The sequence below is a fragment of the Lepisosteus oculatus genome, chromosome 12, assembly GCF_040954835.1.
Source record: "Lepisosteus oculatus isolate fLepOcu1 chromosome 12, fLepOcu1.hap2, whole genome shotgun sequence".
In the NCBI taxonomy this organism is placed as follows: domain Eukaryota; kingdom Metazoa; phylum Chordata; class Actinopteri; order Semionotiformes; family Lepisosteidae; genus Lepisosteus; species Lepisosteus oculatus.
Genome location: NC_090707.1, coordinates 23,674,933 through 23,692,422, shown reverse-complemented (window position 1 = coordinate 23,692,422; position 17,490 = coordinate 23,674,933). Strand labels below are relative to the sequence as shown.

Below are 17,490 nucleotides of genomic sequence, written 5' to 3'. Positions count from 1 at the left end.
GCACTCTTAAAAATCCAGCTGACACCTGCTCAAAACATTTGTGAATAACACCAGCTGAGAAGGCTTTAAAATTGCAATGGATTTATGGGGTTTTTGTCAGTGCATCACGTAGTTTTAAAAAATATCCGGTATTAATATTTAATTTCCAAGTACAGGGCACAAAGTTCATGCGCAGTAAAAGAAAACAGCATTTTTACACATGTGAAAAGTTACAATTAGTGTAATGGCATGCTGATACAGAGATCTTACAATTACTCCATTTAATTGTATTCACAATTTATTAGTCATTTAAACAATATGACTTTTTTCACTTGAGATATACTGTATATTGTAATGACTTCCAAATCAGGTATTGTGTTTTTAAAGGAGAGAAGCCAAAGGAAAGAATGAAAATCAGAGGAAATTATAGAACTCAACTATGAAATACAAGGTATCATTTTAAGGTTCCATTAGAACATAAATTGTTATCTGCACAAAAGTCACACTATAGCTATATTCTATTTACTGTACCAGTTATAACAACACAGTATACCATGACTTGGAGATGCTTAGATGTCCAATTTAAGATCATTAAATGTAGAATATTTACATCAGACAAACTGCAGAAACAATTTACTTACCCCATGTGAAAAGAAGTGGTTGTAGTCACCAAGCTAAAATAAAACAGGAAAATCTTTTAATTCTAAAACACATTCTAATAGCTTTATAGCCTTGTTCATTAATAGTATAAAAGGGAAAGTGACATTTTTACGATTAATAAAATGTGCATTGAAAGCCAGATAATTGTGCTAAAACAAGAAATACTTGTAAAGAAATGGTCTTTTTAGAGGATATGCCTTCAAAAATATTTTACCAAAACTTGGCGAAATCCATCCCTGACTCTGATGTACAGGTCTGCCTTGTCGAGGATGAAGATGAGACTGCCTTCTGACAGCCTGCGAGCTGTACCAATCATCGTTTCATATGATCTCAAAACAGTCACCTATTCAGAAAATGCATAAAACATGAATAACTGAATGTTTAAATAAAATCCCTTTAAGATTTTACCAATCATGTATAAATAATTTATAAACCTCTCTACATCTACTCCTCATGCCTCATATCAGTTTTCACTTATCTTTTAGATAAATGAATTGCTTTAAACCACTTATTCACATTAGAAAATGTCTTACTTTTACCAATGCTCATACAAGCTGGATTTATTCTTGTCTTATATTTTCTTATGCCTCCAAGTCATTAAAATGCTCGTGGATGTTCTTAATTTTAATCATTTCTCACTTAACAGATCCATAGCATTGCAGTACCAGTTGTTTGAATTTTCATTTCACCTTTATACAGTGCCTTGCGAAAGTATTTGGCCCCCTTGAACTTTTCAACCTTTTGCCACATTTCAGGCTTCAAACATAAAGATATAAATTTTTTATTTTATGTGAAGAATCACCAACAAGTGGGACACAATTGTGAAGTGGAACGAAATCTATTGGATTTTTGAAACTTTTTTAACTAATAAAAAAATGAAAAGTGGGGCGTGCAAAATTATTCGGCCCCCTTGCGTTAATACTTTGTAGAGCCACCTTTTGCTGCGATTACAGCTGCAAGTCGCTTGGGGTATGTCTCTATCAGTTTTGCACATCGAGAGACTGAAATTCTTGCCCATTCTTCCTTGCAAAACAGCTCGAGCTCAGTGAGGTTGGATGGAGAGCGTTTGTGAACAGCAGTTTTCAGCTCTTTCCACAGATTCTCGATTGGATTCAGGTCTGGACTTTGACTTGGCCATTCAAACACCTGGATACGTTTATTTGTGAACCATTCCTTTGTAGATTTTGCTGTATGTTTGGGATCATTGTCTTGTTGGAAGATAAATCTCCGTCCCAGTTTCAGGTCTTTTGCAGACTCCAACAGGTTTTCATCCAGAATGGTCCTGTATTTGGCTGCATCCATCTTCCCCTCAATTTTAACCATCTTCCCTGTCCCTGCTGAAGAAAAGCAGGCCCAAACCATGATGCTGCCACCACCATGTTTGACAGTGGGGATGGTGTGTTGAGGGTGATGAGCTGTGTTGCTTTTACGCCAAACATATCTTTTTGCATTGTGGCCAAAAAGTTCGATTTTAGTTTCATCTAACCAGAGCACCTTCTTCCACATGTTTGGGGTGTCTCCCAGGTGGCTTGTGGCAAACCTTAGACGAGACTTTTTATGGATATCTTTGAGAAATGGCTTTCTTCTTGCCACTCTTCCATAAAGGCCAGATTTGTGCAGTGTAAGACTGATTGTTGTCCTATGGACAGACTCTCCCACCTCAGCTGTAGTTCTCTGCAGTTCATCCAGAGTGATCATGGGCCTCTTGGCTGCATCTCTGATCAGTCTTCTCCTTGTCTGAGCTGAAAGTTTAGAGGGACGGCCAGGTCTTGGTAGATTTGCAGTGGTCTGATACTCCTTCCATTTCAAGATGATCGCTTGCACAGTGCTCCTTGGGATGTTTGAAGCTTGGGAAATCTTTTTGTATCCAAATCCGGCTTTAAACTTCTCCACAACAGTATTACGGACCTGCCTGGTGTGTTCCTTGGTCTTCATGATGCTCTCTGCGCTTTCAACAGAACCTTGAGACTATCACAGAGCAGGTGCATTTATACAGAGACTTGATTACACACAGGTGGATTCTATTTATCACCATCAGTCATTTAGGACAACATTGGATCATTCAGAGATCCTCGCTGAACTTCTGGAGTGAGTTTGCTGCACTGAAAGTAAAGGGGCCGAATAATTTTGCACGCCCCACTTTTCATTTTTTTATTAGTTAAAAAAGTTTCAAAAATCCAATAGATTTCGTTCCACTTCACAATTGTGTCCCACTTGTTGGTGATTCTTCACATAAAATAAAAAATTTATATCTTTATGTTTGAAGCCTGAAATGTGGCAAAAGGTTGAAAAGTTCAAGGGGGCCGAATACTTTCGCAAGGCACTGTATTTGATGGCATTTGATTTTCACAACTGAAACATTTATTTTAACGTCAAGAAGAAGTTTTTTTTTCCTTGGGATGTTCTCCACTTACCCCAGAGGACGATCCTGGAGAACCAGGAGGGCCAGGAGGTCCTGGAGGGCCTGGGATACTGATAGCTGATGAAGAAAAGAGTTAAAATTATTTCTGATAAGGATTTATGTATTATTACCGATTATTATTAATAATAATTAAGGTGATGGTGATGATAGAAAAGTTAATGTGCTTTAACTCTATCTCTGAAATCACTGAACTATAATAGTCCAAGAACACCTAGAAGATGTCTGCTCCCAGAACTCACGGTGTCTGGCTGCCCCAGGCAGTGATGGGGTTCCTGGGGGTCCAGGGGGGCCTGGTGGACCTGGAGATCCTGGACGGCCATCATAACCAATCCCTGGGGCCCCGGGTGGGCCCTGCGGACCAGGGGGGCCTCTGATAGAGTCACCCTTAGGACCCTGAGAAGAAAAGAAAATATCCACAAAATGTTTAACTGAGAGCTTAGAGTGCAAGAAATGATTACACCTTAGTCAGTGAACCTTGCTATTAATGATGATGACAATCATAATGCACAAAACCATAGCTCCTGTGACCATATAAGTATTTGATTTAGTGATGCCTTTCTCCATCAACTCGTCTGTTTCTAGTTTCAGTGATTGCTTTTACAACTTATTTTGATCTGAGTACTGGATCGACAACAGTACATTAAGAATCTAGTGCGGTATGTAACTCAATGTGTTTGGATTAACTCCTTCACATCAGGAGTTACAGGGGGTGGACAAAATAATGGAAAAACCTCATGAAAAATGACTCATATTTTGAAGGAAATCACAATTAAAAAAGATTGTATACATGTTTCATATTAATGTCTAATTACCAATGTGTTTCCACTATAAAAGGTGTCTTAAAATCAACACTTTAATATGTGAGTTTTTAAAGTAACATGAGACAGATTTTGAAACAGGTCAATCGTTGGGTCCAGTCATTACTCTGCATTGTAGACTTATGGCCAAGGAATATAATGCCATTTTAGGTGAGCAGTTAGATCCTATGGTGCAAACTCTGTTTCCTCAAGACATTCCCATATTACAAGATGATAATGCCCCCATACACACTTCTAAACAGATTCGAGAGTGGTTTCATGAACACCAGGATGAAGTCAAACACCTTCCATAGCCCCCCCAATCACCAGATCTAAACATCATTGAACCTTTATTGGAAGTTCTGGAACAGAGTGTGGATAAGATTTCCACTTCCTTCACCTCTCAAAGAACTGGAGGTTTTCCTTCTTGAAGAATGTTCATCGGACCCCACAATATATACAGTAGTTCTAAGGCAACTAAGTTCAGCTAAGTTTGAGGTAATTCAAATGTGTTTTGACCACTTGCCCTTTTCAATCCACCAATTTTGAGACTTACAGCGATGGGCAAAGCTTTATTTGTTTTTGAAACTCCTGACACACTGGAAACAGGATTTACTGTGATTCGCCTTCTTATCTTCACTGTAGCGAAAATTGATGCAAACAGGGAAAACCTACTGTATATGCTTTGTGATAACAAAAAGTCATATAAATTGCCCATTGAGATGTGGGTGCATATCGTTTTTTTGAGTGAATGAGATATCTCCACAACAATATATTCAACAATAAAGAGATTTACAACTATGATGTTTTAGATAATTATGGTTAATGATACTAAAATACATCACAAGTTCAGCTACTTTGGCAGTTAGTGAACATGCAATTAAAATAACTAAAGAAAGTTATTTTTATGGTTGTATCCAGTATATTGTTAATTTATAGCACCCTAGAAGTACATTTAAATCAAATCTGGCCCATCACAGCAAATGAGTTTGCTTCAGTTTGATTCAGTGTGTCTTGAGGAAAGGATGGGATGGTATCCACTCTTTTGACACTTACTGGCAGTCCAGGGCTGCCTGGTGGCCCTGGAGATCCCTGCAGTCCACCATACCGGGGATCATAATAACCTCCAGCTGGTTCTCCCTTCTCTCCCTTCAGCCCAGGGTCCCCTCGTTCACCTTTCATCTCCGCCTGTGAAGACAGAGCTCCAGGTCAGTGCGTGTTCCTAACATTCCTTCTGTTTTCCCCAACCTATCAGATATATTTCCTAAAACGAGTTTTTTTTATACAGCTTTACAATATATTAAATCCAAAACAAATATTTTCATCAAGTAATTTCTGTAAAACAGTTTGTAACTTCTAGTGTCATACGAGCAACATAAGCTTTATTTCTGGGATTTATGTTGGGATTCAAATTTAGGAAATATTTAAGGCAATTTAAAATGATAAGAGACTTTTAGAACAGTTATCAAAATAAAAATATACCCAATGTGCACTAAAAAGGGTGAGGCAAACAGTTTATTATTCATACCCTATATGAACAGATACATATTTAGATAAACAAGGAAAAAATACATTGCTTACTTACTCTTAACGCATAAATATCAAAGTCAGAGCTGAAACCTAAGATGAAATCATAAAATAACGTCATTTCATAGAAGCCACAATTGTAATATATAAAAAAGAACAAGTAGAGGTTAATTCCACGTAGCGACGTGAAAAGAAAAATACTGTGAAGCTTTCTTCATCTGAAGCATAGTACAATACGTTTCATTTTGCTTTCCATGGTATAACATGAGATCAATGTGAACTTGTTCCTTTGCAGCTTGCATAGCTCTCTACTATAACTTACAAATCTGACATTAAAAAAGTCTTTAAATCTGTTTAAAGCATTCCAGCTTCATTAGGAATGTCAATCTGACTCCTAAACCAGGAATTCCCAATTCTGAAACCCTCATCCTAGCAGCAAAGTAAAGATTTATTCAGGGTGCAGGTTCAGTTCTTGTTCTCAGATGCTGCTGTTCAAACCTGTCTCTCCATACACACAACAGACGAATGACACACAAGTGTTGGGTGGGTTTAATCAGATAGGGTACTCTTGACTTTTGACAAAAAACAAAAAATGACAGCTCCTGCTACTTTCTGGAAACTTGCAGGCTTGAAGTAATGGTAGTGACAGAGACAGTACTCCTCCCATTAATGCTAATTCTCATGTTAATTCATTATATGTCAAAATATACTGTAATGGCTCTCACAGGTTCTGGGCTTCATTTTTCCAGTTCACTCACAGCAATACATTTACAGCTTAAATGCCTAGAAATTCCATGTTGGGTGGGTATGTAATTAAAAAAAATTATCCGAAAAAGAATATCACTAATATCGTGTAGAAGTAAATAACGTAAAACTTCTTATTGAGACTACACCTCATTTTCCAAAGGCAAAAACTATTCTCTTTTGGGTTTTTTTGGGATACACGAACTGGACTAAAAGTTGTACCCATATACACCAAGGTAGATGCAGGTAATGTTGCATTAAATTTGTCTTTGCCACTGTCCGATATTAAGGCTATCAACATTAAAGAGCCAATAAAAGCCGAGTTGAAATTCTAAATTAAGGCTGTATTAAAAAGAGTCAAACTGCTCATCAGCACACAACATACTCTGAAAGGTAGAATAAAAGGTAGGAAGAAGACAAAGACGGATGCAAAGACCAGTAGCTCCTCATTCCTAACATATCTGGGACTATTAAGTATTTATTTAGTATCCTAAATGTAATCCAACAGCAATTCACCAACTACTTTTCTAAGCCTGAAAAAGACATTACCATCAACATCCACATTCACATCATCATTTATTCTGTTATGAACCGTGGGTTTAGTAAAACAAAGTTTTTTTTTTACCTGGTACACCAGGTGCCCCTGGATATCCACGATCCCCCTTCTCTCCCTTTATTTCTATGACAATCATAGAAAAGAAAACATCATTCAATTTTCAATGTTCAAAGAACCTCAGGTATTTTTATACCTGAAGATGGATAAGATTCTGTAGTCACTACCTCTTGCTAATCTCTCTGACATTAACGAGAACTTTGGCAGAAACACCAACTAGTACACTAGTACAGTGCCATTGGGATTCAGGTACCTAGAACTCCCCCAACACTGACTAAAATTTGTTTGCACCTACTGTACTTAATCTCTCTTCAAAAATAGACCCTTATTGTCATTTGTCTATAAATGGTTGAACCGGTGAGAGTAGAGAATATAACGTCAAATTAAGAACTACAAAGACTTATAAAGTCCACTTCATATATAGTCAGTCAATGTTTTTGTACAGTAAATCAACAGATTTACAAAAGATATCACTGTCATATACATAAGTACGTAACATCAAAAGAAACATCACTTTTAACTCCAACAAATTCACAAAAGTATAAGAAAAATGCCAACCTCTTTTGGAAAAGGGACACTAGCATTATATTGAACATATAAATGTTAATTAATTTGGCCAATTAACAGGGTTAATCAACAGGGTCTAGTGTGTGTGGTAATTGCTGGAGTAATACAAGCTATACATCTGAAAAGCATTCTTTGCACCAGGTTTGTACAATCCTTTGCACCAGGTCCAATTCTGTCATATGACTCTCACACACAACCTGGATAAGCACACACCTATTCACTTGTCTTAGGTGCCACATGTCATCCCATAAATACAGTCTGTGATGGGGTACAAGTTTGGACATTCATGGAATAAACGTCAAATTCTCATCTCACAAGACATCTATTATGATTCAAGCAGCATGAGGACACACTTGTTCCTCCTGGATTGCTTAATTCATAGGAAGAGCAGAAAGTGATGTCTCAGTATATCAATGTAGTGCCTTGCAATCAGGTTGCCATCAATCACTACAGGTGAAGATCTGAGCAAGAGCGCGTAAGAGATATGCAGAGAGATAAGAGAGATAAGCCCAACAATAATGGTCTGTACAGGAAGGAAATTTTAGAGACACAGATGAATTTGAAAATATATTGAGGTTTCAACTTTATAAAGCTTTTTTCATAATGATATTTTGGAATAATTATAAGCAAATTCTAGTGCTTTTTTTCTTGTCCAGATGTGACAAATGGTAATGAAAATAGAACAGGACTGACATGACCCTCCTTAACCTATTCTTAAATCAGTTCATATCAAAAACATTAAAGAAATTCAACTTACCTGGTTGTTGGCGTACAGTTGCATCATATCGCTGAAAAAATAAGGAGTAATTAATTAATATCTGTCTGGTTAATCATCCATTTTGTCTTTACACTTAGTAAATGGAAGCCATCGGAACTGATAAAGATTCACATAAGAACATAAGAATGGCTACAAATAAGAGGAGGTATTTCAGCCCATCTAGCCCATTTGGTAGGTTTAGCAACTTACAAGAATGCAGCTCATTCAGATGTTTCTTGAAGGAAAGCAGGGTACTGGCTCTTGGGTAGCTTGTTCCATATTTCCACAGATGCTTTATCTAAAGAAGTACCTCCTATTCTCAGTGGATTTAAGTTTCCACTTGTGACCTCTGATTTGTGTTTTCACAAGTTATTCTAAACAAGTCCAATGTGACTTTCCTTTAAGTCCTGGAATATATATATATACTCACTCTTCTTATATACCCTATTCTAAAAATTATGTGACCAAAATATTATAAATGAATCCTTCCTAGTGCATTTTCAATAGACAGAATGTTAATCCCTATATTTTGTTATCATCTTCAAACTTGTCTAGTAGTGCTCTACTACCCAAAATAGACTCTTCAATGGTAATATTAATTTATAACGTAATATTTTTTACAATGTTTACTTCTTCCTCGGTGTGTAATTTCTTCATCTAGATGTTATAATTTGCTGTCTTGGTAAGATTTTACTTCATCCTTAATGGTTTCTTTTGGTGTTGCAGTACTGAAAGATCTTATTTAGTTTAGCTTCCATTGCAATATTACTTTCCACCTTTCTCAGCCATTTATAACCTCCCTCAATAGAGGAGAATCATAAAGCCGGAAGGATCTTTTGGGGTAAAAAGTGTTTGCCACGTACAGTAGCTGTTATGATAAGCCACAATCCGTGGTGATCCAAAGAACACAAACTGAAACGGCATTTTAAGGAATTTTATATCATAGGTGAGGTGCGTACACAAAAGACAGATTCACATGCAGTACTCACCAAGAACTGGCTGACATCGACAGGTGGTCCTGGGGGTCCTGGTGGACCAGGAGGGCCAGGAGGACCCTGAGATAAAGCAATTAGTTTATGACTTTTGGTCATTTCTCTTACATTTATACAGTTTAAACGGTTAAATGTTGATGTATTTTGATGTGTACGAAGCACAATACCATTGTTCTACAATATTACAGGGAAATAAAATTCCTGTTGGATTTTTGTTTCGCTTACACTCAATACTATCCTCTTTTTCTCAAACCGAAAAATCTATTCCTCAAACTCAAAGAATAGCAAAAAAAAAGCACTTTTAGGTTATAATCTGTATTATCTGTTTGCTGAATAAGTGAGGCCCTTCAATCAAAGAGTTAAATCTTTTAAAAAGCGTGCAAGACAGTCTGTTTATTTTTCACAGGTTTCCTGAGTGTTTGATGTTAAGAAATAAAATACAATATTTTGAACAATAAAACAAGTACAATTGTGAACATTCCTAAAAGCAATTCCATACTGAAACAACTTACGGAATAGCCATATCTGCCAATCGGGTCTGCAGGCTCACCCTTTTCACCTTTGTACCCGTTAACACCAGGACGACCCTGAAATTAAAACAGGTGAACGTATTTAAATATAGAACCAGTTTTTGCAGTGTTAATTCTTCATGTACTCAGTAAACCATCCCTCCATTTTTTCAGTTTTATCCAATAAAACAATAGGACTGCAGCGGAGTTACAGCCTATCCTACCAAGAAACAGGAGCAAGGCAGGATACACCTTGGATGTGATTCCAGTCCATTGCAGGGCACACAAAGACCCAACTCACACAAACTCACACCGAGGCAAATTTTCCCAAAAGCCAGTTAACCTACCAGTATTTATCTGGACTGTGGGAGGAAACTAGAGCACTCAGAAGACACCCATATAAACACGGAGAACATTCAAACTCCACACAGATAAAATCCCAGGAACTGAAACCAGGACCTCAGTGCTGCACGGGAGCTTTGCTAAGAACTGCAATATTATGCTATCCAGACTCAGTAATAATTAATATAAATACTCACAGGTCTACCAGGCATTCCAATTTCTCCTTTCTGTCCTGGAGTACCATGAGGCCCCTAAAACGATAACAAAAGATGCAACATACAATGAATACCTATTGTAAGTTCAAGCTCAAGAATATCTGTCTTAGTATAGTATGGTTATTCTCCTTGCTTTGAGTATACAATATTTCACTCTTCCAAAATTTTCTAGAGTGTAGGGAAGGTTGCTATAAAAAGAGAAGAATACAAAGAAGAGTTAATAAACTTTTTTGTGCTGTTTCTTTACAAAAAGTTTAGTTTCTTACTGTACCAATTTTGTGCTATTCGTTGGCTATTTGACCTTCTGTTTTGGGGTCGTTTTTATACACAAGAATTCAATCTCAATTCAATCTGAATTTGATTCAATCTGTTGTAAGAGCTCAGTCATCCAGGTTAGAATATGATTTTTGTCCCTATTTGGTTTTATTTGTTGCAGAAACTTAAGCCAGGCTTTTATTACATCGGGGTTGGATTAATATAATGCACACTTTACCAGGTTTCACAAAAAATCTTTATATATAAGCTTCAAATTAAAGGTACAGCTGCAGCCAGTTTAATCAAATTCTGCTTTTGATTTCATATAGCCCATGTTTTTCTCAAGTTTAAATTTTGAGTTCATAGTGGCTCAAAGAGAAGAACACAATTGTGCTCCTCAGTTTTAAAATCCTACAAACATTCTAGCATACTGAACTTGTCAAATGTTTTGCACTAATCATATCCTGTTCTCTACACTTTAGACTTAGACTGTCGATGCTGACTTGGTTTGCATGCCCTTTGTCATACAGTTTCTGTTTTTTACTCCTTTACTAGTTTTTTCTTGAAAATGCTGTATTCAATTTAACTGTGGTTACCTGATGAGTCAATGGTCATGTAACTGACCTCTGCTGAGCTGAAACGCCTGATCAGTCAAATTTGAGCCTTCCAATGTGAGCCTAGCCTGTCATACTTTATCTGGAACCTGGGCTATCGAACAGCAGGCTTTTGGCAAGGTCAGACGGACAGTACAGAGTCAAAGGCTTTCAGAGTGCCAACCAACAAGCCATAAATGCTCCCATCAATATCTGAGATCAAAACAACCTGGCAAATTGACGGAAATGACAGCCAAACTTAAGCATCAAGAAGTGTGAGGCTACCAGGTCTAGTAACTCTAATAGGCTTGAGACCATGCACAAAGGCTTAAGCAAAGATCCTGAAATGTTTGCCAAGTATACTTTGAGTTTAGTATATGAAAGAGTTTCTATTATTCAACAGATATTACAGGAATTCAAGGACTATGGAGATAAGGTCCTGGTCCTGAAGCATAAACCACAATGACCTCCCATGTGCCAGGGTGCTGGTGCAGAGTAGAATGTGTGCACAACAGAATGTGGGCTACTGCCTGGGACAGGCCCAAGCATGACAACCAGAGTCAAAGTGTACAGACACTCTGACACTAGCCAAAGAACAACACAAGAATGACAAGGAGCACACTTCCATCTATGTCAAAGTCTTCGCATTATGGAGAGTGGAAGCACACTTTGTTGTTTGAAATAATAGCAGAGACTCATCCAAAAAAGTGAGGATGAAGGACAGCATTATAGTATAAAGTAAAAAGTGTATAAAGTCCTGCCAGACCAGTACAAAACTTTAAAGCATCATCACCTTCCAGAAAGAAAAAAACATGCTTGAAGTCTGCACAGGATTCTGCCATAGATCTGTGGTAGAGGAGTAAATCCTCCTCAACAAACAGGAGGGAGGACAGGTCCAATGAAAGGAGAAGCAGAGTTAGGGCTAGTGTTGTATTGGCAATAGGGGCTGACAGCAGCAGCTCCAGGATTCTACACTGCTCATCCAACTCCTCCAGCAATCTCTTCATCTGTTGCTTAACGGATCAGGCTGGGGAACCACCAGCAGCTCCAATAAGGAGTGCACCCTCGGATGGGATGGCAGGCAAGACCAACTAATAGATCGCTTTCTAATTAATGATGATTGTTTTCCATCCTTAAAAGGGAGTGATACAGTTCCTGATATTGGGGACATTTTCTCATTGTATATGCTTTAAAATTAAATTAGGGAACTTAGGTGAATAGGAGTTTTTTATCAATCTTCTTATCTTTGATTGTGTTTCTGTGATTGAAAATGTGTGAAGGGACCTAAAATATTTGTTGAATATCTCAAGTATAAAAAAAGTGTATAATTTTCGATACAATAAATATAGGCGGTTTAAAAATGTGTTGATTACTACAACAGAATATACATTTTAAAATATTTTTTTGCACTATAAAAGCCACTTAATGACAGAAAAACATAAAAATAAAATAAGAACATGATCGATCTAAGTGCCATTCACAACTGATTTATCTTTTAATAACAACAAGTTAAACTGTAATGTGTCTCATTACTTACAGTGGGTCCAGCAGGTCCTCTGTCACCCTGTATAAACACAGGCAGAAGTCATAAAATGATTCAAGAAATAACCAGACACTATCTTAGAAATTCAACCCAGACAACAACAAAGTAAAGCTGTGAATCTGTTACCTTCTCCCCCTTCGGTCCACCTAGTGGGTAGAAGAGTGGATTGCCATCTGGCCCAATGACCAAACCTGGGTCTCCCTTTTCTCCCTAAGCAAAAGAGAAATAGAAAAAACACACAGCTTGAGTATTGAAAATAACCCTGCATGACATCCCCAACCCAAAATTGTGTGTTCTTCTCTCAAATAAGAGGTATTAATGAAAGTTTTACATTTGTCACAGAAGTTGGAAGGGACGAATGGCAGCAAAAAAAGACCCTATGCATAGCAGTGGAATGGGGATTAGCCGGGGTTTAGCTGTTCAGGAAATGCCGTAAAGAAACCAATGCCCTCAGGCCACAAATGTGGAGCAACCTGGTGCTAGGCAGGTCTCAGGACATCTAAACGTCAATGCTGAGCGAGAAGGAAAGCGTGACCTGGAAACTTATAGCCCCAGACATAGACACACCAGAAGGACAAGCAAAGCACAGGAAACTAGGGACAGCACAGAGCAGAAGTGCCCTCTAGCTGTAGAGGGCGTGACAGTACCCCCCCCCTCATGGGCAGCTCCTGACACTCAACAAATAAATGAGCTGCAGAGCACCGGGGGGAGGAAACACCTCATTTAACTGAAAGGAAACCTCCGGGAGTCCACAGCTGAGAGCTGCCCCCTCCTCCAGGGTAGAAACCTTTATTGGGTAGAGGAAGGCGGGGCCGTGAAGAGCTCTGAAGTGTAAACAAAAAACAAGTACAAAAGCACACACAACAAAAATAAACCTGGGAGACCAGGGTAACAGACCACACAAAACAGGTAGGAACCAAGAGCTCCACAACACAGGGGTCAGGGGGACCAGAGAAAAGGGGAGACCAGGAAGTGAAAGAAACAAAACAACAAGAAAAAACTAAGTAACAAAGCAAAACCCAGGAATAAAAAATAGAAAAACACTGCAAACTGGGCAAAAAACACATTCAACATTCTATTACTGATATCGGAGTAGACAACCTGAGGAAAGCCAGGCACTAGACCTGCTCACAGGCACGGATGTCAGGAATGATATCCAGCAATGAGAATAGGAGAGCAGGAAAAAAGCTCAACATCCTATCACTGATATCGGAGTGAACAACCTGAAGAGAGCCAAGCACAAGGCCCGCTCACAGGCATGGATGTCCGGAGTGAGGATAGAAGAGCCAGCTCAACATTCAATTCTGGATGCCGGGAGCGACAACCCGAGGAAAGCCAGGTATTCGTACGCGTATGCCAGGACAGCATACTGCTGAATGACCTGCACACAGGCATGATTGTAATAGAAGAACTGAAAAAAAACCCAAAACACTGCGTAAAGACAAAAAGTGCTGCTCATGGGGACAGCATTCTGTCACAGATGTCGGAAAGGAGTCATAAAAAGTTAATTAACAGAAACACACCTTCACACCATATCCTGGTGAGCCTGGCTCCCCTCTATCTCCCTTTGGTCCCACGGGGCCCTATTGTTAAATAGAGAGAAAGGATCATTATGAAGTTTGTCGAATATGATTTGATGTGTACTGCGTACAACTTTTAATCTCCTTCAACCTGTACATAGGTCTTGTACTAAAGTAAAGTCACATGCAGTTCAAGCACACTTGAAGTAAACTTTGCATTACTAAAGCTTATTTTCATTAAAAAAAACATTAACATTCACAACCAAGCAAAAAACTTTAAGAATTAACTATTAAGAAAAGTGAAAAGCATCGTACTTCTGAAAGCAAAGAAAACCTATTTCATATACTGTACAGTATGACAAAACAAATTTAAAGTTGGTTTTCTCCTGTTGTGTTGATCACCATTAATAAAAACGTAACATTGATAACATTGTGTAGAGACAAGGCAACAGTTTTTGGAGAGCATAAAATATTTCTAAATGTTTAAATATTCTGGTTATTGTCCTTCTGACTCTACCTTTCTTCCTTTGATAAATACTCCTTTCCTATGCGTGAAGATATCCTTCATTCAAGTAAAACAGTCAAGGTGCATTGCAGCTTTTTATAAAAAAATGTCTTCCCATTATTCCTGCTTCCCATCTGTACAAACATGCACTCAACGTAGGCAGCTGTATAGTTATTATGGTGAACACCATGCGCATATTTCTACTATTATTGCTTTTGTCTCATAAAATGCGCACAAACTGTGTTATTTAGCACACAAACCCATTTTAACACATTACAATAAATCTCACAGATGTTTCTTTTCCTGCTTTGTGAACATGATGTTTTATAATCTGCCCCTTATGTGGTTTACATGATTCTTACATGTTTATGAATGAGCCCATTAATGTCTTGGGACTCAAGCGGAAAAAGATAAGTGGCACTAAGGTATCTAATGGAGGTAAAAGACGTTACCATCACTGTTATTTAAAGATTAAAAGGTCATTTTTCTTGATCAATGGAGCAAATATGCCATTATAGAATACCAACACTTACAGGAAATCCTGCTTGGCCAGGCACGCCACGGCCTCCCTGAAATAATAGGAAAATGTGCTTTTGAATCAAAGTGTTTTGCATACTTCCAATCCATCCAAAACTGAGCTTCAGAAAAATCAGGAATATATTTAAGTGTACTTCATAATTTTTTTTTGTTACAAAACAAAAACAAATAATAGTAAAATAGTCCAACAAGAATACTGAAGAGTATCTGTTGAGGGAACTCATTTAAGCATTACAAGATCTGAATTATTAGCAGATTGAAGCTAATATTCCGTATAAGAGCCACAGTAACAAAATCAGGTAAAGTATTATATTTCAACCTCTACTAGTTGGCTATAGAAAAGATAAACCAGTAGTAACAATGCCGAATGGATCAGCCTATTAAACACACTTACCCTGAGAACTTTCTTTCTTAAACTCTTAAAACTAAACAACAGACATAAAGAATGTAATTTAGTACATCCAAATAAATGTGAAAAATAATTGTTAAGCCATAATGTCTAAATTTAAAGAATACAAAGAATAATATCCCTCAACTAAAACTGGCATTTTTACTCAACAGAACTTTCATTAGAAGCACATCACCCATTACCTCATAAAACCAATCAGAAAACTGTAAAGAGATTACAACTACTAGGCAGTGGTGTAACCACAGTCTGCTAAAAGTTTATATAGACAATATCAATTGAATTTTTATTACTTAAGACATCACAAAATCTGGTAAAAGAAAATAGTAACCAGACAGGTAACAGGGAAGTCATGAAGTAAATGGAAAAAGAAGGGAAAATTGCTGTCTTACATTGTCTGATGTTTGATAGATGATTTGTCCAGGAGGGCCAGGGGGACCAGGAGGCCCAGCAATTCCCACTCCATCTCGACCATGTTCACCCTACAGAAACACAACATCAGCTCGCTTAGTACGCACACAATTGTATTGTACTTCAAACACAACGGACGCTTCTGACTTAATCTGCGAAACTTAACCAAAGGACATTTTACAATACAGTAGTTTTTGGAAACTCATATTAAAATATAAATTAAAATATGTATTATTTATTTTATTGTTCTACTAAAATTCAAATAAATATTACAGTTATTCATGTGAGAAATGTTAAATGGATTATTATTCAGGCACTGTTTGTCAATTAGCACATCAATATAATTACACAAAAAAGAAAAGATCAAATGCTTACTGTAAAACTTACAGTATTTAAACATTGTATGTGAGATTCCATATGTCCATTTATATCTTATGTCACATTTACAAAATACTGCATTTAAATGGTCATTTTCAGTAATCTGTGACCCTTCAAAGGCATGTGCATGGAGAGGTATGACTAACTTCATAACTATTTGGAAACATCAGAAAGAAATCAAAAAACATGTGACACATTTTCTTTGAAAGCACAAGTTAGAATATTTTGTCCAGGCCTTAACCCACTGATACAGTAGGTGAGAGCTTTAAAATATAAGTATATTTGCAAAACATTAATCAATCATTTTATAAACACTCTTATACTGACTGAGATCTTATAATTATACTTCAGAATTATACTTCAGTATTACAATACTTTAATATTGTAATACAATACTTTAGTATTTTAGTACTGAAAGACTTTCATACATTCTGGTCTTTATTCATATTCTTTTTCTGGTGGTTTTCAAAGCCAGAGGTAACACAATGTGATGTCAAATGTTAAGGTTAAGGTTAAAAGGAAGTTAAGGAAATAAATTAAATTAAGACACTTACTCTTTCACCTTTTTCTCCTGTATCACCCTTTTGCCCCTAAGAAAGAAGAAAAAAACTTTGGACCCACAGAAAAGACATTCCTATCATATGATAATATCAGCATATTTTAAATTTTAAAGTTTTAAAAATCTCTTGTAAATGATGAATTTACATCAAGGGCTTGTTTTTAAGATTTTAATGTGTGTTCAGTCATTAAATTAACTGGAGTGCCAAACAAATTTAAAAAGAAATCTGCACCATAACTTGTCCAACTATATTCATTTTTGTAAACTGTAACACATTTAACAATGAATTCAAAGGGATAGCATAATCTAAAACAATACCTAAAAAGACAAGCAAGAACAATAAACGGTCAACAAGATGGCCAACAAGCTTGTTGGATACCCGCTAAAAGATTTATTGTTTACCGGAGGTCCAGGGAACCCATCTAGTCCTGGTCTTCCATCCAATCCTGAAATTCCTGCTGCCCCCTGAAGAGCAAGAAAAGAATTTGGAAGCTTTTCATTCCATTTCAATTCTTCAAGACAATATAATCTAAGTCTAGTGTATTGTGTAACCACAACAAAAGATGCAAATAAAGCCTGTTAATACTTCACCAGGGAACTATATTAATAATACTTATTTCCTTCTTTTGTTTCTCTATAGGAATGCTGCATAAAGCAAA

The 17,490-nt window shown here is 37.1% G+C and overlaps 1 protein-coding gene across 4 annotated transcripts in view; it reads right to left on the bottom strand.

Annotated features, from left to right (window-relative positions):
• The window catches only part of col18a1b (collagen type XVIII alpha 1 chain b), a 142,596-nt gene that overhangs the window by 5,650 nt on the left and 119,456 nt on the right, over positions 1–17,490 (bottom strand). For all 4 annotated transcript variants that reach the window (XM_069197153.1, XM_069197149.1, XM_069197150.1 and 1 more), the window contains 18 exons: positions 17,234–17,296; positions 16,827–16,862; positions 15,876–15,965; positions 15,074–15,109; positions 14,039–14,098; positions 12,642–12,725; positions 12,510–12,536; positions 10,107–10,160; positions 9,571–9,645; positions 9,056–9,121; positions 8,067–8,097; positions 6,755–6,808; positions 5,444–5,478; positions 4,915–5,046; positions 3,301–3,454; positions 3,054–3,118; positions 854–982; positions 621–653 (listed from right to left, as the gene is read on the bottom strand). In XM_069197153.1, coding sequence (XP_069053254.1) covers positions 621–653; positions 854–982; positions 3,054–3,118; positions 3,301–3,454; positions 4,915–5,046; positions 5,444–5,478; positions 6,755–6,808; positions 8,067–8,097; positions 9,056–9,121; positions 9,571–9,645; positions 10,107–10,160; positions 12,510–12,536; positions 12,642–12,725; positions 14,039–14,098; positions 15,074–15,109; positions 15,876–15,965; positions 16,827–16,862; positions 17,234–17,296 — 1,224 coding nt within the window. The remainder of the gene's footprint in view (positions 1–620; positions 654–853; positions 983–3,053; positions 3,119–3,300; positions 3,455–4,914; positions 5,047–5,443; positions 5,479–6,754; positions 6,809–8,066; positions 8,098–9,055; positions 9,122–9,570; positions 9,646–10,106; positions 10,161–12,509; positions 12,537–12,641; positions 12,726–14,038; positions 14,099–15,073; positions 15,110–15,875; positions 15,966–16,826; positions 16,863–17,233; positions 17,297–17,490) is intronic.